The sequence below is a fragment of the Palaemon carinicauda genome, chromosome 23 (assembly GCF_036898095.1).
Source record: "Palaemon carinicauda isolate YSFRI2023 chromosome 23, ASM3689809v2, whole genome shotgun sequence".
In the NCBI taxonomy this organism is placed as follows: domain Eukaryota; kingdom Metazoa; phylum Arthropoda; class Malacostraca; order Decapoda; family Palaemonidae; genus Palaemon; species Palaemon carinicauda.
The window spans coordinates 86359771-86385986 of record NC_090747.1 but is presented as its reverse complement, the minus strand read 5'-3'; the positions used below and the strand labels follow the sequence as shown (position 1 = coordinate 86385986).

The window sequence follows — 26216 nt, the reverse complement described above, 5'->3', positions numbered from 1 at the left end:
TATTTAAAACCAACTTCCCTAGAACACGACCAACACTTACTTCACTGACGAAAATATAAAGATTGAATCTGCAACTGCGTCGCACCCAGTTTACATCTATGCATCTGATGCGTACTACTAGAGGTGGGCTGATGTCATCCCACCCAGCATCCGTAGTCTTTCCGTTTCCTTCTTGTAAAATAGTGGAAATAGGTTACCTGACAGTAATGTGGTCGTTGATCCTCTCAAAAATTAAATAAGGACTATAATATCACATAAATTAAGAACTCTCAGGTATTTTTGTCTTTATCCAACAATATTTCAATCGCACTATCTTCCTTTCATTGACCTTGATCGTTCAATTCTAACACAATTGGTTACAAAATCTGATATATCTTATTTTGAATCTTCATTCGTAAATATTGTATATGCAATACGGAAAACAAATACTGCAAACTCATGCACGACAAAGATTGAGTAAATAAACGATTTGGACATTTTCCTTACTAAATATGTATTTTATGTCCAGATTCATTTTCAAAAATGGCAATAGTATCTTAAGGTAGTATAAAAGGCAAACTAATATGATTTTTGGTTGGCTGGATTGTGTATGCATTAGAATCAGTGATCCCTACATGATCAGACGCGCTGGATCATGAGTGGAGGCACGGAGGAGATTAAAAAAAATCTATAAATGTGAAAGTGCAACATTTTCAGATCTCGAGGGGCCTACCAAACACGATCGGCATCTTAAAGAAGCAAAACCTTTAAACTCCGGACCTCTTTAATTTCACACGTGTATGTCAGAGGCCCTTTTTAAGAATTTTAAAACATAAAATCGAATAGGCGTGCTTCAGTTTGATAAAAAATCCTAAAGAAAATAGAAATTCAAGAGCAAGGATTTCCACAACAGGTAATATAGTTTATAAAAACCTTTGTAACAATGGGATTTACAGGCGTTTATCGACAATCTTACGCCGACAGAACTTCCTAAATGCGACCTATTTCTATTCTTGGGACTTCTGAAGGCAGGATTAACACACAACTCAGACCTACGATATCCTTGAAATGCGTGCAGTGCGCTTACGCTTATCTTATGATGTTCAACCCACCAAAAGGCCAACTATTTTCGGCAATTACATCCCTGCAAGTACCTTACAGTACCCTAAGGCTAGCACGTTATTCCAGACGACCATAAGCTTCTCTTCAATAAAAAATAAAAAGTTCCCCACTTTTCAATGATTGGGATATTTCATAAAGTAAAATTTCACCTTTCCTCTTAAATTTCAATTTCAATCGGGTATTCTATATCTTTCATAATTTCGAAAAATAACGTTCCAAAATAAAACAATCCAATCTTAACCACCAAATCAGTTTATGAAAAAGGGCCTTTCAAGTGACTGGTGACATTAACACGGAAATTAGCTGCATAATCAAACGCATGAAAATTTATACAGGGAGGTTAGTTTATTCCATATGCGAGTTAGGCACGATGATGATGATCACCAAACTTCAATTGAATTCATTAAATACAATAGCAAAACAGCAATATACCTTTTCAAACTAGAATAGAATTATCAACCACTTATTATAACGTGTTTAAATTCAAAACTCTGTGAACAGTGAACATTTTATTTTTTTTAATATAAAAGCAAAAACCATGACAGAACAGTAAAGGGTGAAATATCTGGATTTTCAACATCAAATATGAATCAGCTCTCATTAAATGAACATATGTTTTATAGGAAATCTATTACATTCCCAAGACTTCATTTATGATATATAACATATGATTCTACACGTGTGCTGAAAGTCCATCCTCTCTCTCTCTCTCTCTCTCTCTCTCTCTCTCTCACGTGCTAAGGAAAAAGAAATAAAACTTCATTGACCTTGATCACTGCACTGGATGTTACAAGATTAAGTGAGCAGAAAAAAATTCGATCAGGTAAGACTAATGGCCAAAAAATTCCAAGATCGTTAACTTTTCAAGGGGGAGAGAGAGAGAGAGAGAGAGAGAGAGAGAGAGAGAGAGATCCCTGCACAGGTAAAATGTGGCATATGTAACGTTGAACGTCGGTATCTTATGGGGAGTTACATTTTGGGGATTTGAAACACACTAGAGGAAAGTCGCCCCCCCCCCCCTCTCTCTCTCTCTCTCTCTCTCTCTCTCTCTCTCTCTCTCTCTCTCATGTACATCAGCCTTACCTTTCACCTGCTTTATCAGTGTTATCTGCTTTCAAAGAAAAAAATTTATAAGCAAATGAAAACTAATCTTTTCTTCAGGGTTATCCAGTCATGAATACTGAATGTGGGAATGAAGATATCTTCCCACCATACTTTACTTCCTTGGACTGCAACATTAAACTCAAATGAAAATGTATCTGGTCTCCTGTAAAATATACGCCACGTCGAGATACATAAAAAGGCTCGCTATACACTACGTATTTGGCTTGGGAAGGTCAGCTCCCAATACAACTTGCAATAGCCTCCTCAAAAAAAGAATTTTCATTCAAGTCACGTTAAAATTTTCTGGATTTTGGAGGTTCAAACCACCACATTATATATTTTGTTTGTCATAAAAAACCCTAACTCCACCAAATAAGGCAATGCATAAGCGTCTTTTTTACCATGGAGAAATGCTGCTTACTGTCCTTATGCACATTAAAAAAAATTATATCGAAATATATCTTAATAGCGCTTAGGGTGACTGAATCGTTTTTTCTTTCTTTAAGGACATCTGAAAACTGAATAACAGTTTTTACCCGTTGAATTCCAAGTTAGTGGTATAAATGGACAGGAAGTATTGTTGAATTACATATTACTTGCCTCAGAACATCTTTGTAAAAACGACCGCTAAATTACAACAATCTTCACTTTTTCACCAATGAAACTTCTTTTAATTTTTACCATCACAAACTTCCAGCAAGTAGAACCGTACCTTATAAACCAAACTCTTCATTGAGTAAAAATAAAATATACCAAAGAGACTATTCCCAAATGGAAAAGGTTCTTATTCCATTCAATAAAAAAATGTCATTAAACGTCAACCTAACCGCGGCGAGAATAGCAAACAAAGCAAAAAAAACCCCAATGAAATAACTGTCAAGATAATGTTTCAGCGCTGCGTCACTCGGTTTCGCTACCTACATCTGCCAAGGTCGCTCAGGATGGCTGGCTTCATTTTCGGCAACACCCCGAGGCCCGAGAAGCTGGCGCCACGAGACTGGCAGAGGGGGGAAAAAAGTACTTAATTGCGGGATTGCGAATCAATCTTAGTGCTCACATGTAAGTAATCACACATATGTAACGGTATAGTTACTCAGTACCACATTACACACGAATATGTAATAGTAGTGCTACTCAATACCACGCATATACATACACATATATATATATATATATATATATATACATATATATATACATATATTAATATATATATATATATATATACATATATATATACATATATTAATATATATATATACATATATATATACATATATATATATATATATATATGTGTGTGTGTGTGTGTGTGTGTCATCGGCACTCGAGATAAAATAGTTCAACCTCAGCATCCTCATCATAACAGCTTTCCATAAACCGCCAAAATATACTTTACTTCTCTCTCTTGAGAGAGAGAGAGAGAGAGAGAGAGAGAGAGGAGAGAGAGAGAGAGAGAGAGAGAGAGAGAGAGAGAGAGAGAGAGAGAGAGAGCGATTCATAAAACAGATAAAGGCGAAATGCAGTGTTCTCATTCTAAAGTAAAATTCATTAAATTTGAAGCAAAAAATAGTATGGCCCATTGCCATTCCTAATTGAAGATCATTTAATTGGAAAAAAAAAAAAAGTTGAACAGAGAAACACTGCAAACCACAATGAAGCCTTCAGGTGCTTTACGTATGTGAGGAATGAAAAAAAATATATATATATTTTGGAGCTACTTAGCCTTTCGGGTTCTCTTAAACTTCAAGGATATTTACTCAACTTCTTTTTTAACAATACTTTAAAATATAAACTATTGGATTTAGTAAAAAAACAGAAGACGTGCGCTCAGCACCTTGGCAATCATTAATGAGTTCGTTTTACATTTAAGATTTTTGCAGATGCCAAATGACGATAATCGCTTCACCGGTTGCCTTGAAAATTTCTCTAATCAAATAAAAAATATCTCTGAGAAGAATTTATCTAGGGAAAGATCGGATTAGAAAGCCTTTATATAAATAAAAGGAGTATATTTGAAAAAAAAATTATATACACACACACACACACACACACACATATATATATATATATATATACACACACATACATTTATATATACATATACATATATACATAGATGCATATATATATATATATATATATATATATATATATATATATATATAATTGTAAATAATAGCAAACACTCCACGCCTCTTCAGTAACCAGTGCTCTATGAACGTATTCCATAGACAACAACAAAGACAGCTGCCAAAATCCATAATCCTGAAAGACGGAAGATCTACAAACGAGGAAGCTATATCAACACTCCCCCTTTCAACAATGGAATTTGGACGTGGGAGTACCTATGACTTTCCTCTTCCAAAATGGTAACCGAAGTAATGTGATGATTTTCTATCAAGGTCCCTTGGTTTACATAAGGTGCATTCAAGCCTCTGAACCAATAGAATCATTTAGCGTCATCTGACGTATGTTGACAGGCTAGCTACTTGCATCCGGTGATAAGGTAGGCTGTTCAGCCAAATGGAAGAGCCATAAGGGGATGCATTAGAATAATCATCGTATAACCTGAGAGAGAGAGAGAGAGAGAGAGAGAGAGAGAGAGATCGGCAGAATTCTACCACGAAGAAAATTCTGATATTCGTGTCTAGACTATATTCTTAGGAATAACTCCAGTCCAACCAACCAAAGAAGCCTCAAAGGATTTAAAGGTGGCTGCACTTTCAGATATACAGTAGCTTCTTGCTTACACAGTGTTCCATTAATAACTTCGATGTACTAGTGGATAAACATTCTTCTCTAACTTCGGATAATAAAGTTCTCAAGTGAATCACCTATAATTATAGTCAGACCGGGGATACTTTCTACTGTACTGTATATAATCTCAAAAATAGCAGTATTTTTACGAATAGTAGTGTCAGAAAGTATGCCAGTGATAATGTTTAGTATTAAGAATCCTTAGAATTCATTATGTAAAATCTTAAGACTGATAATAAAAAACTTTGACCATATATAACGCAAACATGATCTAAAATACATATGCCATTAGTTTCTTAACACTAATTTTGCCGCCTAAAACTTGCGGATCATCTGACTTCAAAATAAGATATCAATTTTATTTCCATTTTGTTTATTGATTGTGATTACGTAGTATTCCTCGCGTTGACAAATATTTTTGGACTAGTGACAGATGTCTCCTCTCATCTTGAACCACATGTATCACACACACACACACACACACACACACATATATATATATATATACACGTAAAATCACAACACAAGGAAAGTGATGCTTAGATCAAAATGAAATTGAAAGTAAACGATTAAGTCCTTAATAATTACGTGATACTTCTTCAGAGGACTGATTTATTGAGCAAGGTCTCTTTTCATTCTATAAGGTACAGTAAGTGTGCGAACATACATACACATATTAACTAAACAATATTATACTGCCAGAATAAGCTACCTGCTCTTTATTTTCAGGTGTTCGTGGGAGGAGTCCTCAGTCATTAGCTCAGTAAATCATTCCTCTGAAGAAGTATCACGAAACTTGTCAAGACTTAATCTTATACTTTGTTTCCTTTTCCCTGTGGTTATTTTGTATACACATACATACATTCATACATACACACAATATATATATATATATATATATATATAATATATATCTATATATATAATATATATATATGATATATATAATATATATATATATATGATATATAATATATATATATATATATATAATATATATATATATATATATATATATATATATACACAGTATATATATATATATATATATAAAATACATGTGTGAATCATACAGTCGTATTTCTAAGTGTACATATTTCAAATGCATTTTCAAACTTGTATTATGTAACTGCATAGTTTTTTTTACAAAAGTTGACATGATGTTACTTGAACCTCTCTATTAATATGGACCGTGTCACTGATTGAAGTGGCAGGAGTATTCACCAAACAACATAAGTTTTTAGAAGAAAAGAAATGCAAATAGCTATTAGTACAGACAAAACTACTGTACACTATGGACAATGTTTGGACTCCCGTCTAGTATAGTAGTAACGTGTTAGCTATGTATTCGCATGGACAGCAGATAGAGTCCTACGAAATTGAAACTGGAACCTTTATCCTTTAATAAGGATGATTATGCTCTAGATAACGATGATAATGATAGATATCCAACCCACTAATATAAATAGATATAAACAAAACAAAACATACATGTAACACACTGAACCACCACATAGACTGCCAATGACCATGCACATTTACACAAAGAAAACATATAAGAATATATTCAGATAAAGTTTGCTACGAATAACATTTATATTTCCTCCAGGAACCTTTGATAGACTTTAATTTTAATTTTCATCCCGACTTTAAGATGGATAAGTCTTCAATATTTCCAAAGTGAGATACTCAACCAACTTTGTCTCGCATTTACGAGGACTGACCACAAAAAGCCTGAGATTAAGTAGTCATCAAGTACCTAATTATGCAATTTTCTCAACCTCGGTATCTCGAGCATTTTCTATATACCACCACCCAAGCGTATTTTGTAGACATTTCTCCTTTCCTTTATCATTCAGACATGGGAACGGATCGCTCTTACAAATGTAAAGTCATTCCTGCTGCAATCTGCAATATTTGGAACGCACCGTTTTCCCAAATCACGTGCCGGAAAGATAAGAAGCACACGATGAGGCTAGCTGTATTGACGGTTGGAAAGAGAAAGTTGGAAGAACTATGTGGTACAACAAACTTTTGCAAATGAATACGGAGAACACAGGTGGTGAATGATGGAAGCGATTAGCACTTCTGATACCTTCAATAAAATGTGATACCGTTCTATTAATAGCCATGATTATTGATGAAAAATAAAACACATTAAGTATTTCAGGACTTGAGGCAATCGACGGCAATATCCAAAAACATTACCGATACTGTTGTTAGTAGTCTTTGTTTCAAGTCTTGGCGCTTATTAGCATTTTTTAAACAGGGTTATGGAGATTACACACATGCACATACTGTTCCAGTTAATAGCTACCAACTTGATATTTGATGCTGTTCCCGATATGTTCAAAGAGAATAAGGAAAATATTTCGCAGTCAACTCACCCTCTTGAATTCATCATTCTCCTAAGGCCATAAAATCTTGCCAGTCACGGAACCGGTATATACCTAACGAGTGCCTTTTACCTAAGTCGCCAAACGTTCCTAGTTGTTCCACCTTATACCTTCCTGATGACGTCAAAAGTGCACCAATTGCCCTACTTTCACGCTTAACTTGCGTATGAGTAAGGCGTTGCCTGTTACTTAAAGGATATATTCATGTACACCGCCCAGGGAATGGAAAGAAGAGGTTTTTTTTTATGAAACAGTTCCAAATTCTACGTATTGTCAATGACTAATCCCCGACTGTCTGACTTGCGTTTACATTAAATCCCAAACATTCTTCCACAGTGACGTCACGACAGTAAACTACTGTAGTCATTTTTACCTTCCATCAATATGCATTCCTCAAATATTTCTCTTGGACAAGTATTGCAATGCAGTTCGGATTTCCTACACACATGAAGAGAAGCATTGAGCATGAAAGCGCTTGCAGAAAGACTTCAATGCTTTGCATTTTATCTACAAAATTCCGGACAAATTTTAGGATTGATAAGAAATTTTAACAATTTTTGAGGTTGATATTGCAAGCATGCATGATTTTGTAATAACTTGCAGTGTATCGAAAAATAACGTAGGAAAGAACATGGCGAATACATACAAAAGCATACTCATGAACCAAAACTGCACATGTGCATCAAATATACAACGAATTCAACCGCCTTGATTATAAGCATGTGTATAAATATGACAACAGTCAACATGCACACCCACTGAGAAATTCTTGCTGCAAGGACATTTAAAGAGGAAAATGGACCATGATTGAAACCATGCAAATCGGAGTGTCATCCAGATCGAAGAATGACAGGACGGGGGCAACCTTGCCAAAATCTTTTGATGATGACACACCCATCAAATGTTCATGGCATAGCACATACACACAAAGGAGGGAAAAGGTTGCCTAAATTTTTAAATCATTAACTCTTTAAAAATGACTTGAACATTCACCAAAAAATGTCATTTATCCTCCACGTCTACGAAAGATATCGTTATCGCCTAACGAATGTGATTCTTAAAAGAAAAAATATTATTATTCATTCCAAAATTGTTCTTCGATGTTCCATAAAAATTAATTTTTTACGAGTCTAAAAGAAACCCTTTATTACTCCTCCCAATTACTTTCCTAACAGATAAGTTATTTTTTGTTCCGACGAGCCAGTAGGAAAAAACGTAATTAAATACCTAATGTATAAAATAAAACTTTTCTGTTATATCGGTGTTCCTAAAAAACTATCATTATACGAGTCTACAAGAAACCCTTTATTACTCTTCCCAATTACGTTCCTAACAGATAAGCTATTTTTAGTTCCGACGAGCCAGTAGATAAAAAACTTAATTGAATACCTAATGTATAAAATAAAACTTTTCTGGTATAACAATTTCAATAATATCATCAACTAACCTTTCATGATCCATAACCAGGCTAAGTCTCTTTACGAGTACTATTGCGGGAAGTTGGTACTTTTAGTTGATAAAACTACTGACAACATTAAAGTAAAAAATCAGTTACGTAGTATTTTGTAAAACCAAGAACTGAGAGAGAGAGAGAGAGAGAGAGAGAGAGAGAGAGAGAGAATCCTTTTTATTTAGTCGTTGCACGAAAATCAAAGTTGCCATAAAAACAAAAGGGCTCACTTCACTGCCACACTCAAAACTCCCCATCCCAAATACTCTAGTTAAACATAGATAATCAGACGTAAATCTAAACATCAAACTACACTATCTGACTCTCTATCAAATCAAACGACCACAGACACAGACGAAAGTCAACACTGTGGAAAGTAGTGTCGACGAGTTGGGTTTCGGAGCGTGATTGCACAGTTTTGGGATCGCTCAGTTATGAAAAAAAAAAAAACACACACACACACAAAGAGCATAGATTGGTAAAGCTGAACTACAACGTATGGTATAAGTTAATAGTATACGTCTTCCCGTTGCTCTAAGTACTATGACGTCAACGTGGGGTTACTATACTACAATTGATAAAGTAAAATAATCTATCATTATTACTATCACTAGTCAAGCTACATCCCATTTGTTGAAAAAGCATAATGGTACAAGACCAAGAGCTCCAACGGAATAATAGCCCAGTGAGGAACATAAATAAATAAACCACAAGAGAAGTAATGTAATGTAAAATTGAAAAAAAAAATTGAAAAAAAAAATATTGTAAGAACGGTAACATTAAAATAGATTGAAAATAAGTATAAAAAAAAACTAAAATAAAAAAGGTCAAAGTAATCTGTTCAAAGTATGATTACGGTATTGACCGTCTGTATTCCACATTAGATAAAAAAATCAGAATAAGGATTGATGAAAATCCCTATCTACGCCTCATTGTCGCTTATCTGGAACAAACACTAAATACAATAAATCTGTTCATGGACACAACTCGACCATCTGATACAAGAAATGCTTAAATCAGGTCATTGTACGAAAGTAAAACAAAAATTCAGTTGAGTACAAGTGAATAAAAAATCTAATTTAACTAAACTAAGAATCCCGGCAAGTACCCAAGGCATTGAATTCTTTTACAGTCGTATATACATAAGCAAGAAAAATACGTGATTTTTGTACACTTCTTATTACAGCGAGTAAACAAAAGCCAAGAATGTCCAGGATACAAAGTGCATCTCTTCTGATATGATCAAGTGATTCAGGGGAAAAATCAACGCATTCCAACATAGGAGACTCAGGCTGGGCGAACCTGCAGTCCTCTGTGTGCTATTTAGAGGAGAGAAGCGCAGGTCAAGGGGGTAGTGAAATCACAAAACTATTGGGCTTAAATTAAATCTCGGAATGAGACTTAGCTGAGGATGGGAGATTTATATTTTCGTAAATCACGACTTTAAGAAATGAAAACAATAAGATTTCCCCACGGAAAGATAAAGTTTGGTTGAGTACCGCATCAGAGTACTGCTGGAATAGTTAATACTGAGGAATTTAATGGAATTTAGCTTCGTCAGGGCACACAAAATAACTTCTATGATGGACAAAAGGCATAGCTGAGACTTTTAATTAAGACTAACATTCTAACAACTTAAAGTAGCCAATAATGTTCTAGTAGAACCGACTTCACCAATGTGTATACTTTCATCATGAAAAGCAATATGGTGCTAGTTATGTAGTCACAAAAACTCTCAAAACCTGATATTTACACAAAAATTCTATTTTCAATTATTAACTGCCCTTAATTTGAGAACTCATCCTTTGTTCGAAACGTAAATAATCTATCAAAACTCGTAACACAAAAATTTATGTATAACAAAAACTATTGGCAGTTCAGTTATCACTCTAAAACCTCGTTGTTTAAAAATATTCCTACTGCTTATTTGGCTTTCTAATATGATGGGATTCAAGACCACCAAAGACGCCTAGAAAGTCGATCATCCTGTTGACCAGGAAGCAATTTCTATAATACACAAAACCTGAAGCTGCAGACATTTATTTTTTCTATTTTTTTTTACAGTTGGACTTTTTTCCACCTTTCGATTTCTGGCTACCATCCGTAAACAACTATACTCCTACTTACTTTACTGACATATAGCGGAGAGACAATCAAAATAAGCAGAGTATCCACAGAAAAAAAAATATTTGAAAATTGGGTAGTTTCCGACAGCTGTGGTGTTAAGACAAAAATAACTTGACTCTTCCTTGGCGATATAGCGAAGCATATTACGTTTTTGCCGTTTCATATTCTTCGTGTCCTTATCTTAATATAACCTAATGATAACTTCTTCAGCCCAGTAGATATCAATGGTGTCTTTATGGCTACATTCTTATAATACATCTAATCCCTTGTACCACGGATGTGATAAGACAAGGTCCAGTATCTTTACATCAACTAATATGGTTAAAATCCCAAGGACAGAAGTTCATATACTGATTTTAACTAAACCTCAAAAATTTAATTACCGCTTTTATGAAGTAAAAAAAATAATCTTGCAATTAAAACCAGAAAACAGCATCTTATAAGATTCAGATTCAATCATGATTCTAATCAACTTAACAAAATTATCCAATAAATCAAATATTGAAATAAAATTTAGGGGCACTTTAGTATTAACTTGGTACTGCCCTTAGGACTTTTTCTGAGAAAATTCACCTCTGAACACCTTCACGTGCTTCAGATTATGAACTAGAAGAAATAAAAACACACTGACGTTTATATATGTACATAAACTATAGAACGACATATGGATGGACTAAACGTCAAAAATTATTGCATTATAAGATACAAGAGACAAACTGACATTTTAAAGTGCTTAAGACATCAGGCAATATGTCGGTCAATGCTAAAGCTAAGAATAGAAAAATAAAAAAAGACCCAATAAAATTTTAAGATTTAAAAACGAAACTTCAAGTATATGAAAAATATGAATAGTTAACACGTATATATTCACCCCTAACGACTAAAATATTTCCGATAAGTAGGACATGTATTTCTTTTATTGTCTAAAATAAACGGTTACATCATTTATTTCAACATGCGCTGCTACAATATACTACAACACAATTACACAAACGTGACAGTTTTCATAAATTTCCAAAACAAATAATGCAAATAGCCCTCAACTAAGGATACGACTACGTGTTCAGGTAATTACGTAATACACAATAAAAAAAAATTTATTACCAAAACTATATATATATATATATATATATATATACTCGGTAAACAATCGAGAAACTTTGTACTTCCCTTTACATAAAGTACAAAATACTTATATCCATTACGATATTAATGAACGCCAATACAATAATTGAGAGGGCAAATGGAATGGCGGGAAAGATGAAACTGGAAGGGAGCAGATATCCTCGATGCAAGATACCTTTGAATGGTCCAGTATAAACTGCGGTCGAGGATTTAGTATAGGTGATAGAAGCGGCTAATATTGTGGAACTTTTATTGTAAAGTGGGACCCAGCCATAATTCAGTATTTGTAAGACGAATGGAGCCTTTGTTTTTCGATGGAGTCACCCCTGTCAGGTGCATGTAATCTTAGGACAATGGAGATCAGAATTGTTGAATGTGGAAGACGGAAAAGAAGCACTGAAAGGAGCCAAGTGTGAAATGTCCATATAATTTTTAGGGTGATTAGGGAAAATACTGTTGAGAACATACAAATGCTATATAAGAAGTTGAAAATGCACACAGGGAATCAAGAAAAGTATACAAGAGAAGTTGCATTATGGTGGTATCAATGTGACTAGGAAGATGACTTGGGTATATAATGTACAGTTGGCTTCATTAATTCAAGTACACTTCGTGTGAAGCAAAACAGATGTCAGTGTACCAGAATTAATGACGCCAACTGTACATCTCACATTTGGGTTTGAGGAAAATAATCCATTTGATGAAAATAATGGTGACTGGTGCAACTGTAAGAATTAAAGGGTAATTACATATTGTAAACCCAAAGAAGCATAGATTACAATACTATTTTAAATAGTAAGACTTATGCTAGAATTATTGATAGATGAATGTGTGTTGGTTTAGAAAAGCTTTTCTTTTTTTCAATCCAGTATTTGTTCGAAGTTTGAGAAACGTTTGAGAACAAAGGGAAAAATTATTTCCATGGAAAACAGAAAGCCATATTTTGACACAATCACCAAACGAGCTATGAGGAAGGTGCTGAGGAGCATAGAACAGAGAACGATGCTGGATGACATTAACCGCTACCAAGACGAAAACAAAATGTTAGAAAATACAGTGCAGCGAACGACTGGTTTGGTGTAATAGCAGAAGTGAGTCTGAGACATAAGTGTTGCCTTCATGCCTGCTTAATATCTATAGAGACTGACCTAAGTCAAGAGACGAAGTGTGTGAATACTTGTAGGAAAAGTGACGATTGATGCAGTGAGGCTTGTGTCAATCCACGAAAGTTAAAAAAAATTGTTGGAATTAGGACTTTCGTTTCACTGACCTCATCAGAATAGCAATTAACTTGTATAAAATAGATATTTCATAACCATGCGGGACGTGCGATCATTATTTGTTCCATTTCTTGGTGACCTCATAAGTTTTAAGAAAAAGAGGATAATAAAGGATCAGTGGAAAATTAACCATGATCTAAATTTATATTTTGACCTATGGTACAAGTTATTAAATTAGATTCCAAAGCAGTTCTTTGGGAAAAGTCATTAACATGGATTACTGTCTGCCTTGGACCAGTTAATCCGATGGCTTGGCTTGAGCCAATGTAGAGACAAGGTATTATTAGTGTATTTTTTTTTTTATACTGTAATTTTTTGCTGCTTCGTTCATATAGACAAACCTTCAGATGCTTATATAAATTACATTACCATCATTTCGATGGCTTTCTTTAATATATTCAGTGGAAATTTTTAGTTATAAACACCACTATGCTTGGGTTCTTTGCAGTGTCCAAAGGGTACAGTAATAATGCCTTGACTGTACATCAGGTCAAAACATTATGATACCCAACACATTAATCCACTTGAAGGACTTTACCCAAATTAACATTTTCTAATGCCTGTAAATTACCTGTACTAAATGTAAATTTAAGTTATGGCTTGTTTTCTATTCCTCCTGTATCACCCTATTTTCTTAAACCAGATTTATTTGAAGTCATCAATAAACTGACCTCATAGGAATCACATGTAAAGATTATATTTCATTATGAATCTGGCGCTGACAAAATTACCAACTGCAATAAAATTAACCAAGAGCAAATATGAAAGATGACAGTAGTATGTGGTCAAGTATCTATGAAAATCAACGTGTATGAATTTTCAAATTTTAGCTATTTGACTTTCCGTTGGGATCTAGGAAGCCATTCAGCATCAAGGCACCACGAGAGGAAACCCCCAAAGCTGCACAATGAAGGCAAAGTTGAAAGAGTCTGGGCAGCAAGATGGAAGAAATGAAAATGGAACTGTGGTATAATAAAAGGCCATACAGAGTGCGCAGCAAGGGCTCAAGGGGATACTGCAAGATACTATGAATGGATTACCCTTATGCGGCCAATATGAAGAGTGGGAGAAACCCCGGCATTTTAGAAAAGGCTACATGGAGATAATAGAGAACGAAGTTAAGTCAAACGTATATAGTCGAGAAGTGTTAGGAGGGAGGAGTAGATGACCTACAAAAAGTGAAAGATCAAGTGCATGAAGTTTGACGTGTTGCAGTTGAGCCTTGTGTGCATGGGAGGTTCATCCATATATCAGTGGGACAGTAACTGTTTATATATATATATATATATATATGTGTGTGTGTGTGTGTGTGTGTGTACGTATATATATGTATATATATAATGTGTGTATATATATATATATATATATATATATATATACTGTATCTCTCTCTCTCTCTCTCTCTCTCTCTCTCTCTCTATATATATATATATATATATACCAAGACCTGTGGTAAATTATATGTATTTACTGTATATGTAGTATATATAACTAAAAACTTAACCAAGAACAGTACATTTTTGGTAGGTGACAAACCTACAAGAAGGTATAACCACGTAATAAGACACGTTGGGGTAAGGAAGTTCGATTTTGTGCTTAATGTCAATGAGAGGAGGCGGTAAGCGTGGGTGAACAGAGACGGCAACGTGTGCGCGTTTGGGAGTTTGAGACTGATGTAGGAATGTGCGTGTTCAGACTAGAATAGAACGAAGCATCTGCCAACGGTTTCCCCCCTTTAGCTGGTCCTAAACGCCTACTGCTATTGCTACTGAAGCTGTCTAACTGTCTTGCTCCTTAAGTATTTCCTCCAAGTCCTTGGTCGACCAAGCTCTCTCTCTCTCTCTCTCTCTCTCTCTCTCTCTCTCTCTCTCCTTGATATACTGTATTTACTTTACACAGATAACAGAAACTAACCGAGCTGCCCTTGAGGCACTCAACCCTTTTTCAAAACACGAAGGATGGCACGCAGCGCAATCTTCTGCCGGAAACTAACCTTACTGGGCTGCAACTGCTGCTGCGACTGCTGTAACTGCTGCTGCTGTTGCTGTTGTTCGGCGTTACTGCTGGAGGAACCTGTGGCTGTTGACTGTGCGGCGGGCTGTTGATGGTTTGTGGGTCTGCCATCATCTTTCAGGCACATTATAATCGTGTGTGGTTATGTCCTCCAATGAACACGTTTTTCGTTCGGTATCTTTCAATTGTATATTTTCTTTTCAATCTCTCGCTTATTCTATCCCTCTTTTACGCTTCCCTCTCTCTCTCTCTTCTCCTGCTTCCTCTTCTTTCCCTTCGAGTCGCGTCACGTCACGTCACTAAAACCACTTCACCACCAAAACACACACACAGGTGAGGCCAGCCACGGTGCCCTCACCTCCACTACTGATTGCCAGGCCCTGCCCGATTCTTGGTCTCTCCCCTCTCTCTCTCTCCCTCTCTCTCTCTCTCTCGGTTCCTTAGCGCCTGCCCCTCATCCGGCTCAGTCCTTGGGCATGCCCCTCCCTATTCCCTACTCTTCATAGTCGTGCCCTTCCTGATTTTGCCCACACTACCTCCTGCTTTCCCCCCACACATCTACACGCCATCCCACAACACCTCCACCCTACATTTTACACAAACAGCCAAGCTATTCTTGGTAAACAAAAAATGCTGAATGTTTACAGTAGTAAATAAATGTTAATTATACACAGTACGAATACTAAAGGAGTTGTCTTTCAAACAATCTTAATGGACAACAAAAAGCAAATCGACCTCTATAATGGGAAAAAAATAAAAATATACAATAGTATATTATGTAGGGCAACGAAAACCAACAACTTCCTTACCATGAATGAAACTGAAAACGCTATCTTTGTTTCACAATCATTTATCAGTAATAAACCCAACTTGCAGACTTTGTGTTCGAGATATTGCATTCCGAGAATCTATTTTTAAATCTAAAACACCCCTCGACCTCTGTAGCTTCTCTTCCTGACCAGTTCGCTTCGTCTTCCCTATTCACTAAAGTTCGACGAGTAAGAAAATTTGCGCAAAAACAGACTCGCTATTAACTAAAGAGGCAATGCAAATGGGCGATAACCTCAATTTGATAAAGTTATCAACGGTGAACTTTTAATTGTGTGAAGACCTATACGGGACGACTTCACAAAATTACATTTGTGGCATCAAAAAAGTATTAATAATGGTTCCTTCACGATCTACCTCATACATGTGCAAAATTTGAAAAGTTGTATAAATACAACTGCATTACATATGAAAATAAGTGATGTCCGATGCAATGCATGTACTATTGAATCAAGATTATATTTTCGTATTGATAAACATTTTATTCATATCCCTCTCCCGTAAATAAAAATCCAACTTTGATTCATCTTTCAATCTACAATATTTATTTCTTACTAGGGAAGTTTTTCTAAATTAGTAAAATCCAAAAGTTAAAACTGTTAAATCAAATGACGCTTTCACTATAAAATGCACACTATTTCAATAACCAAAAGCCACGCAAGGAAGTAGTGCTATAAAAAAAAATATTAAAAAAAAGCACTTTGAGATCAATCTAAAAAATAAACAAATAATCCACTTACAGGAAACTTCCTTTTACTCTACACGACACAACAAATCATAAAGTTTCGGTGACAATCTCACCCGTTCAACAACATAACCCTAAGGGTCAAGACAAATGTATACATAGTGCAAAAAGAGAGAATTTAGAAAATGCCATAAAAGAATCACCCAATTACACTGACAAGAGAGACAGGTGGTCACTAATGGTCGCTGAACCCCAGCAAGTGCAATAGCTTTCTGTCAAATAATAAAAAAAATGCATAAATAAATATAAATAATCCCCACCAAGAAAATCTCTACATTCCTTGGAAGTGACGTGCTGATGCTAAATGTAAATAATGAGAAAAGGACGATGAACTAAAACGATCTCAAGAATAAACCATTAGATTTGACAATAAAATTTGCCTAGGTGGAAATGGGGTCAGTGTATTTTGAGATGATTATGTCACGAGGAAAGAATGGAGAAGGATAGGGTGTGAAAAGTTGGTATAATTCGGAATGGCTAAGACAGGAGAGAGGGTTTACTGGAAATTACTTTTAAGTATGCAAATATACTAGGAAAATCGGGGAAGTAAATGACATGAAGAGTACTTAGAAATGTTCGATAAAATATTGAGCTTCCTATGAACGGATATTGAATAACTAATGTGGGGGAAATTTTCGGCAGAGTTCATCCTCAAATCATAACAAAGCAAGAACACAGTGGTGACCAATGTTGGTTTTACTCTCTGGAGCCACCATTGATATATGAGTTATTGCGCGCACGCACGCACACAGATATATATATATATATATATATATATATACATATATATACATATACATATATATACATATATATATTATATATATATCACCACAATTATTTCACCTTCAATAGGGTGGCTACAGTGTGTGTAAACCTTAATTTTATACATCTAAACAAGACTTCTTGAATGAGGTTGGTAACATTTCCCGTTTTATACTCCTAGTTGCAACCCTTACAGGTGATTAAGTAATAGGTACCTTATTTACAGACAACGTCAACAGATTCAACTGCATTTGTTCAGAAAACGGTGGCAAGGACTTATAATAATATGCATTTGAAGACTGATAATGGACCTTCCATATTATTGGATTGGAGTTCTGAATTTAGGTCTAAAAGCTCAGCAATGGGGCCTGGGAGGCCATTCAGGGTCTACATGCAACAAGGGAAAACCCAGAAGAGAACCACGAAGGAAAAGTTAATAAAATAGGCTGGACAACAAGATGGAAGAAAAGTAGCAGGAATGAATGACTAGAAGAAGGCTAATAAGTGAGTGCAGCTAAGGGTCGAAATGACGCAGCTAATATCTCAATTTTTCCTTTAATTTAACTATACAATAATTGTGAATATTTCACAGTCTGAAAAGCGAAGTACAGAGAAGACTGTTTTAGAGATGCATATATTGTTTTGAACAGCAAGTTTCTTTCCCTCTATGACCCAACGATGCTACCTAAGTCATAAAAAGCTAATAATCGAGATATGTCCGGCTGGTTATTAACCTGTATGTGGCAACATATTTTTTTATCAAACTAACTCTGCCGCAGGTTGCCCTCAACACCATCGCTTATAAAACTGCATAAAAGACGATATGATGAAAAGCTAAACAAACACCAATTCAGAAAGATAGCCCTTTACATATTCAAGTATAAAGTTATATACAAGGATACCTACATGCGTTATCTTACATTTCTCTCTCTATTCTCTTTCTTTCTCTTTATCTCACAATTGCAACGCGAGGCAATTGATCACAGGACTTGGGTCACATGGTTATGGGCACGACTAATAACCCCTCCGTGAAGGTAGCCCTTTACATATGCAAGTATAAAGTTACATACAAGGATACCTACATGCGTTATCTTACATTTCTCTCCCTATTCTCTTTCTTTCTCTTTCTCTCACAATTGCAAAGCGAGGCAATTGATCACAGGACTTGGGTCACATGGTTATGGGCACGACTAATAACCCCTCCGTGAAGGTAGCCCTTTACATATGCAAGTATAAAGTTACATACAAGGATACCTACATGCGTTATCTTACATTTCTCTCCCAATTCTCTTTCTTTCTCTTTCTCTCACAATTGCAAAGCGAGGCAATTGATCACAGGACTTGGGTCACATGGTTATGGGCACGACTAATAACCCCTCCGTGTTCATGTGGGCGTGACTTTTCAACTACTTGGCAATGGACGAAGTGTTTCTGCTTGAGTGCTAAAAAAGCTACAGAAATTCTCAAGGACATTTACCCCTCACCATTGGAAGAAATACTCAGTGTAAATGCAAATGTGTGTGTGTGTGTGTGTGTGTGTGTGTCAACCAATTGCCATACAGGGTGGAAAAGTAATACAGATTGAATTCATGACATGCTACAAAAGAAAAAAAATTATTGCCATTAAAGGTTTAAAGGTCGTTCGTGAATGGCAAAAAACAAGGGAAAAGACAATGCCCTGGAGTGACCATATAAAGATATGATCAGCGCCCAAGGACCCTCTACATCAGGCTAGGACCAAGGAGGGCCAGGCAATGGCTGCTGATATATCATCAGGTAGATCTATAGGCTCCTCCAGACACCCCATCACCAGCTCACAAGGATGGTGACACGACTAGAAACTACCGAGCTTAAGCGGGTCTCGAACATACGTCCAGCAGACTGCCACACAGGGACTTTTCCAATAGGCTACCATAACTTAAAAAAAAAAAGGAGCTTATTTTCAATTTAAGGGCATTCTCTCAAAAACTCCAAATAATACATGATTTTCTGTCTTTGGACAATGGGAAATGGTATCTCAAGCCCTTGGGCCTTCCCCAACTAATAATGTTATGGTAGTACCCTATGCCACTACCACGGGGCCAAATCAGTTTAGCCCGGGTATAAGTGACTGAAGTGGGAGTTCTCCGTACAGTGCATTTCTCTTATTAACAAATCATTTAAATTTAGCTAATCAAGTAATGTCTCTAAGAAACCATCCCAAAATAGAAACAATAAGTAATAGATGGAAAATCTCTCTCTCTCTCTCTCTCTCTCTCTCTCTCTCTCTCTCTCTCTCTCTCTCTAGATAGATAGATAGAAAAGGGTGACTAGGCACCTCACATTAATTATAAATTAAAATCCAGAAGGGTAACCCATCCTGGTGCCATTCCCTTTAAGAGGACACATATACTAAATAAACAAACGATTTTGCACCCAAAACCACGTTTGTAAGCAGTTAAATGGTTTCCCCCACATTGATCATAAACTCTAGGATGATATCTAGCCAGAAAATCTCAAGTGGAACAATCTTGTATTCTCCACGGCAGCCAGCATCATCAACTCCCAGCGAACAACCTACACCACAACCCAACAGCTTCCTGGCCCATGGCCACAATCACACATGCCACCACCGAAATAGATTTAGAATCTACTACTACAACGCTACCTCCTCTCCCGATGGAACTGTAGCGCACGCACGCCTACATAAGATGGGCAAAAAAAAAAAATGCATACAGACATGTAGTTCCTATTTATTTAGCTTTTAAGAAATTATTTACTTCAAGAGGATTACTGTGTAAGTAAGGCTTATTTACACACTATACATTATAGTAAAAGATACGCAGAGAGAACTTTTAAAATCTAAAGCAATTATGTCGTCTTATAAAATACGAAGTCGGACAATTTTTGAATTTATCACAATGAAATTTACACATTTGTTTATAGCTAACACTTAATCCTTTCTTCATACACACTGGGTCTATTTGATTCCCGTCTCTTGGAAAACTATAAATATTCCAAGTTCACCTAAGGGGGATTCAATATTCATCTACACATGCAATATAAAATTATGCTTAGAAAATATCATTAGTCATTATACAAATTAACTTTTTAATTATATCATAAAGGCACATCATTACAAACATTCATACGTATACATATATACATACACACACACACACACACACACACACATATATATATATATATATATATACATATATATACACTTAGGTCTTTCGTTAGGGTATAGATTCAATCCAGTCTGGGACATCATCTAACTAATGTGCTGTCTTATTAATGGGGCACTTGAACTGCCGCAGATAAATGAGAGAGAGAGAGAGAGAGAGAGAGAGAGAGAGAGAGAGAAACATGAAGCTTCTAGATGAACATCGTGAAATACTTATTAAATTAATTCAGCAGTAAAATTTTAGATTAAAATCTTTCCAAATACTTTAACAAACACTGCACAGGACGAGGATGATGATTCGAAGAGGTCATTAACAGGTAGCCTAATATATCTAATGACGGCGGAACTGCTAGTTATTTGTATAAAAAAATAGCGATAAAATCAAAAGCCTACAAAAAGACAATTGAAAAAAATAAAAACATACTCCCTCTTGGAACTCAAGTCACGGAACCTATCATTGAATGTCAAATTAAGGAAAAACGTTACTTAGGATTATGCCCTTAATCATATAATAAAACTATCACATTGAATGAGTAATGATCATACACTCAAGACCATATTTCCCCTGGGAAGAGCAGTTACCTCGTAACATTATCAATATTTACGTTCAAGTGGACATTTTATCGCAGACATCAATTTCGATGATGTAAACATACTGGCCGTTCTAGGGTGCCCTCAAGAGGATGTAAACTATGTCCTCTACTATAAGATACGAATGTCTTTAAGACAGATATTCAGGATACATAGCTATGTGCAAGGTCTTAAAAACGATAAGTGAAGACGGGGTCTCGTAAATATTCCAAACACTATACAGGGGATAAAAGGCGAGATCTTTCAAAATTGTATTCGGCAACCCCGTTAAAATATCAGGGTCCTTTCAAAATTTCATAAACATAATAGCTGTTAAAATGCACCAGTAGAACAATATCTAAAATACAGGGAACAAGGAAGGATTTTTTTTTAAATATAATGATATGCAATTTCAGAGAAATCATTAAACAATTACAATAAATTGAGGTTTTTCTAAATGCACAGCAAATAAAAAGAATCTGACATGTCTTCCAAACCGGACGCATAAGGCAACTGTCCACTTCCCGCGTATCCTACATCTGGGTAAATCCTACTTCAACAATCATACACCGCAGTGACCTTGAAGACATTTCCCGCCCTCAATCTTATACAAGTTACGACGTCATTCACTTACTATCACCAGTTTCACTCTAGCAGCTGATCAACAACGATTCTATCATTTTCAAGCACTTGAGAACCAATGTCAGCATAATCAACTATAATTTCATAGCAAAATTCATGTGCATTTTCCGGAATGTATGAAAAAATAACACTTGAGCATTATTGTTGCAATTCTCAACTATGTTTTACATTCCACATTCACGTTAATGTAAAAGCAACACCTCGTGAAACCAAAATTAAAGCCAAATTAAAACACTTGAATCATGTGGAAACTGGCGACTATAATGAGATTCTCTGAACAAGCCCTAATTAGGAACCAGAATATTTTTCCAAGGAAAAATAAAAGGTAGGAATATTAATAACCGTAATCATCACACGTGACGTAGCATTCAACCCAGTGATAGATAAGAAAACCTTTAAAAGCTATTTAAGAAATTTTATTCTGTCGAAGAATCATTCCTGTCTGGTATTGACACCATAAGAAACAACATTATCACATCATGTCTGATATAGATACCTTAAGAAACATATACATATCATATCAAACAACATATGAGAAGAAACATGTGAGAAGAAACAACTGGGAAAAAAATGGGCAAGGGATAAAAACTCCATTGTGAAGAAGAGGAAAACTAAACAATATTAAATCAAGTTACAGAACAATATGCGGTACGTAGTTTTAATGCCTTACAATAACAACAATATTCTGGAAGTGGCATTTTTTCATGGAAAAAATAAAATTACAATTCTCTTACGGCCAATGAAACTGGCATTATATTAACAAACAAACTCGGGTGGTGTTTTTCGTTTATACTGAATATTTATATTGCAAAGCAGTACATTTTCTCTTCCTCTTGTTTTGTTAGTTTTTATAGGAAATATTTTAATGTTACTATACTTAAAATATTTTATTTTTTCTTTATTTCCTTTCCTCACTGGGCTATTTTCCCTGTTGGGGCCCCTGGGCTTTAAAGCATCCTGCTTTTCCAACTAGGGTTGTAGCTTAGCATTTAATAATAATAATAATAATAATAATAATAATAATAATAATAATAATAATAATAATAATAATAATAAAATACTCCAAATATTACTCGAGGGCAAAATATATGAATCGTTATGACGAAAAATCTTCAATGTAGAAGAAAACATATCGAATATATTCCATAAATATGGCTCCGACGTTCGCAAATATATTTTTAGTTTTATCGCCATCGGCTACATCTTACATCTTCCAACCGCCTACAGAATAATAAAACTATGCAAATAAGATATAAAGAGAATAGGCAACTCTTGATCCTTTCAAGATGAAGCTATGCTAAGTTATGCTGACTCACACCTTGACATGAATTTCCCCAAAGTAAACATAACTTTGCGAAATAAATTTGTAAATACGAAAAAGAGATTTCGCACAATACTGGCAACTTTCCTCTGGCTTCTTTAAAAATGGAGAGAGAGAGAGAGAGAGAGAGAGAGAGGAGAGAGAGAGAGAGAGAGAGAGAGACTTCATTGTAGAAACAAGGAAAAAGCAAATGAAACTACATTGAAACTTGAGGAAAAATAAAAAATTGAACAAATGCAAAATACAAATACTCATAATTTGAAACTTGAAAAAGAAATGAAAAATTGAACAAATGCAAAATACAAATATTCTTAATTTGAAACTTAAAGAAAAATGAAAAATTGAACAAACGCAAAATACAAATTCGCATAATTTGAAACTTGTGGAAAAAATGGGAAATTTAACAAATGCAAAATACAAATTCGCATAATTCGAAACTTGTGGAAAAAATGGAAAATTTAACAAATGCAAAATTTAAATATTCATAATTTGAAACTTGAGGAAAAATGAAAAATTGAACAAATGCAAAATACATATACTCATAATTTGAAACCTGAGGAAAAATAAAAAAAATTGAACAAATGCGCGATACAAACACTCATAATTTGTAACTTGCAGAGAAATTTAACAAATGTGAAATACAAACACTCCTTGAAACTCAGGCAAAGTCATAAGACTACTTAAGAGATCTACACGAGGGTGCATATCTTTATGAAACCGACAAACAATGACGAGGATGAAAAGAGGCAAATGGACACCGCATGAACAACATAAAAACATTTTACATGACACTGACCCGTTTCTAAAAATACCTTAGGAAGTGACGTATATTTTCTATATTTCCTCGGCAATTTTAAAGTAGAAGATATGATAGACTACACATTCACCACAATGAAGAATCTAGAGCAGTGGCAAGACTAATTGTTCATCTGTCAATATAACCATTAATTTTCAGTATTTTATGCATACAATACCTATGTATTTATGCATACAATTCCCATGTATTTCATGCATACAACGCCCACGTATTTGATGCATACAATGCCAACGGATTTGATACATACAATACCCACGTTTTATGCATACAATACCAATGTATTAGATGCATAAAACATTCACGTATTTTAGCCATACAATACCCCTGTATTTGATGCATACAATGCCCACGCATTTGATGCATGCAACAACCATGTTTTATGCATACAATACCCATGTATTTCATGCATACAATGTCCACATAGTTGATGCATACAATACCAACGTTTTATGCATACAATACCCATGTATTAGATGCATACAATACCCATGTATTAGATGCATAAAATACTAACGTATTTTAGCCATACAATACCCATGTATTTGTTGCATCCCATGCATTGTATGCATACAATAGCCATATATTTTACGCATACAATACCCATGTATTTTAGGCACACAATACCCATGTATTTTTTGCATACAATACCCATGTATGTATAAAATCACCAGACATATGTCGATTAGATATGATTACAAATACGCTCTTTTGAGGGAGAGAGAGAGAGAGAGAGAGAGAGAGAGAGAGAGAGAGAGAGAGAGAGAGAGAGAGAGAGAGAGAGAGAGAGAGAGAGAGAGAGAGAGAGAGAGAAAGGCCAGCCTCTAGGCCAATTCATTGGAGATGATCAAGGAAACAATAAAAGCCGGAGTCGCGAGAGGTGTAAGTTAAGACCAGGAGTGAAATAACGGCAATTTGGCAGCATCAAACAAATCAAGGGCCAGCTGGATCTCGCCTGAATGACTAACCTTGAATGCCAACCGAGGGTCTTGGTATGCTCATAATGAACCGGCTTATCCCTGCAAACGACCTTTTCTCATGTTTCCCCTCATACTCCGCCTCTCGGGGAAGAGAACATAAACCTATGTTGCGACAAAGAGACGAAAATGAGTTTGAATGTTCTCGAGTGGTAGACACATTTTCGTTCGGGTAATATCGTTTCGGGTTTATACGAGCGTCTATGTCCTTTGCACCGATGTCCGGATATAACCGGCAACTATCGTGTCTATTCTTCTTCACCTTGGAGGCTTACAGCCGTTCGGCCAATTCCTAGAAAAGATCAGTCAACAAACGAGTCTTCACCATCGTTCTATTCCTATTGCCTAAATTGACTGTACAGCTGAGTGGACCACATTCCTACCTATTCAGAATTTCAAAAAAAAAAAAAAAAAAAAAAAAAAAAAAAAAAAAAAAAAAAAAAAAAACTTCAAGTAAGATCCTACTTATTCAGAAGATCATGAACAATCAAAATACTTCAATCGAGACCCTACTTCTTCAGAATTTCATAAACAATTCAAATAAAGTAAGTACGAGTATTTATTTTATTTTATTAAAATTTCAAGTAAAATTTTGTGTTTATTACACACTCAGGGTCCTTCTGTACGAGTATGACACCAATACAAACCATGTGACATTTTTTTATCTGAACCTTAAGATTACTTCATATCATACGGTCACAATACCTCGAAGAAACATTTGACATTCCATTTCAAACATAACTAATAGTCTTTTGCGTAATGATGCAACCTTTTTTTTCACGTGACACCACTGCACATCACAACAAACATCTCCATCTCGTCAATGTACAGTAAGCCTCTAGATAATTTTTCCTAGCAGTACTTTTATTTCAACTCTCGGAGATTAACTATATTCCAAAATACATAACAGCCTAAAGAGAGGGTTCTTATATTTCCGCTGATAAGTTTACTTGGTCCGCACGTAACTCACACACATACACAATATATATATATATATATATATATATATATATATATATATATATATAT

At 35.2% G+C, this 26216-nt stretch overlaps 1 protein-coding gene across 11 annotated transcripts in view; it reads right to left on the bottom strand.

Moving 5' to 3' along the window:
• The window catches only part of LOC137617207 (ubiquitin carboxyl-terminal hydrolase 47-like), a 143792-nt gene that overhangs the window by 94191 nt on the left and 23385 nt on the right, over window positions 1-26216 (bottom strand). For 6 of the 11 annotated variants that reach the window (XM_068347117.1, XM_068347121.1, XM_068347118.1 and 3 more), the window contains exon 1: window positions 15337-15735. The exons of 4 other annotated variants lie outside the window; for them this stretch is intronic. In XM_068347117.1, the coding sequence (XP_068203218.1) occupies window positions 15337-15470 (134 nt within the window). In that variant the 5' untranslated portion in view covers window positions 15471-15735. Of the gene's footprint in view, window positions 1-15336; window positions 15737-26216 lie in introns of those variants that run through there. One more of the 11 variants, XM_068347116.1, reaches the window with a different exon arrangement.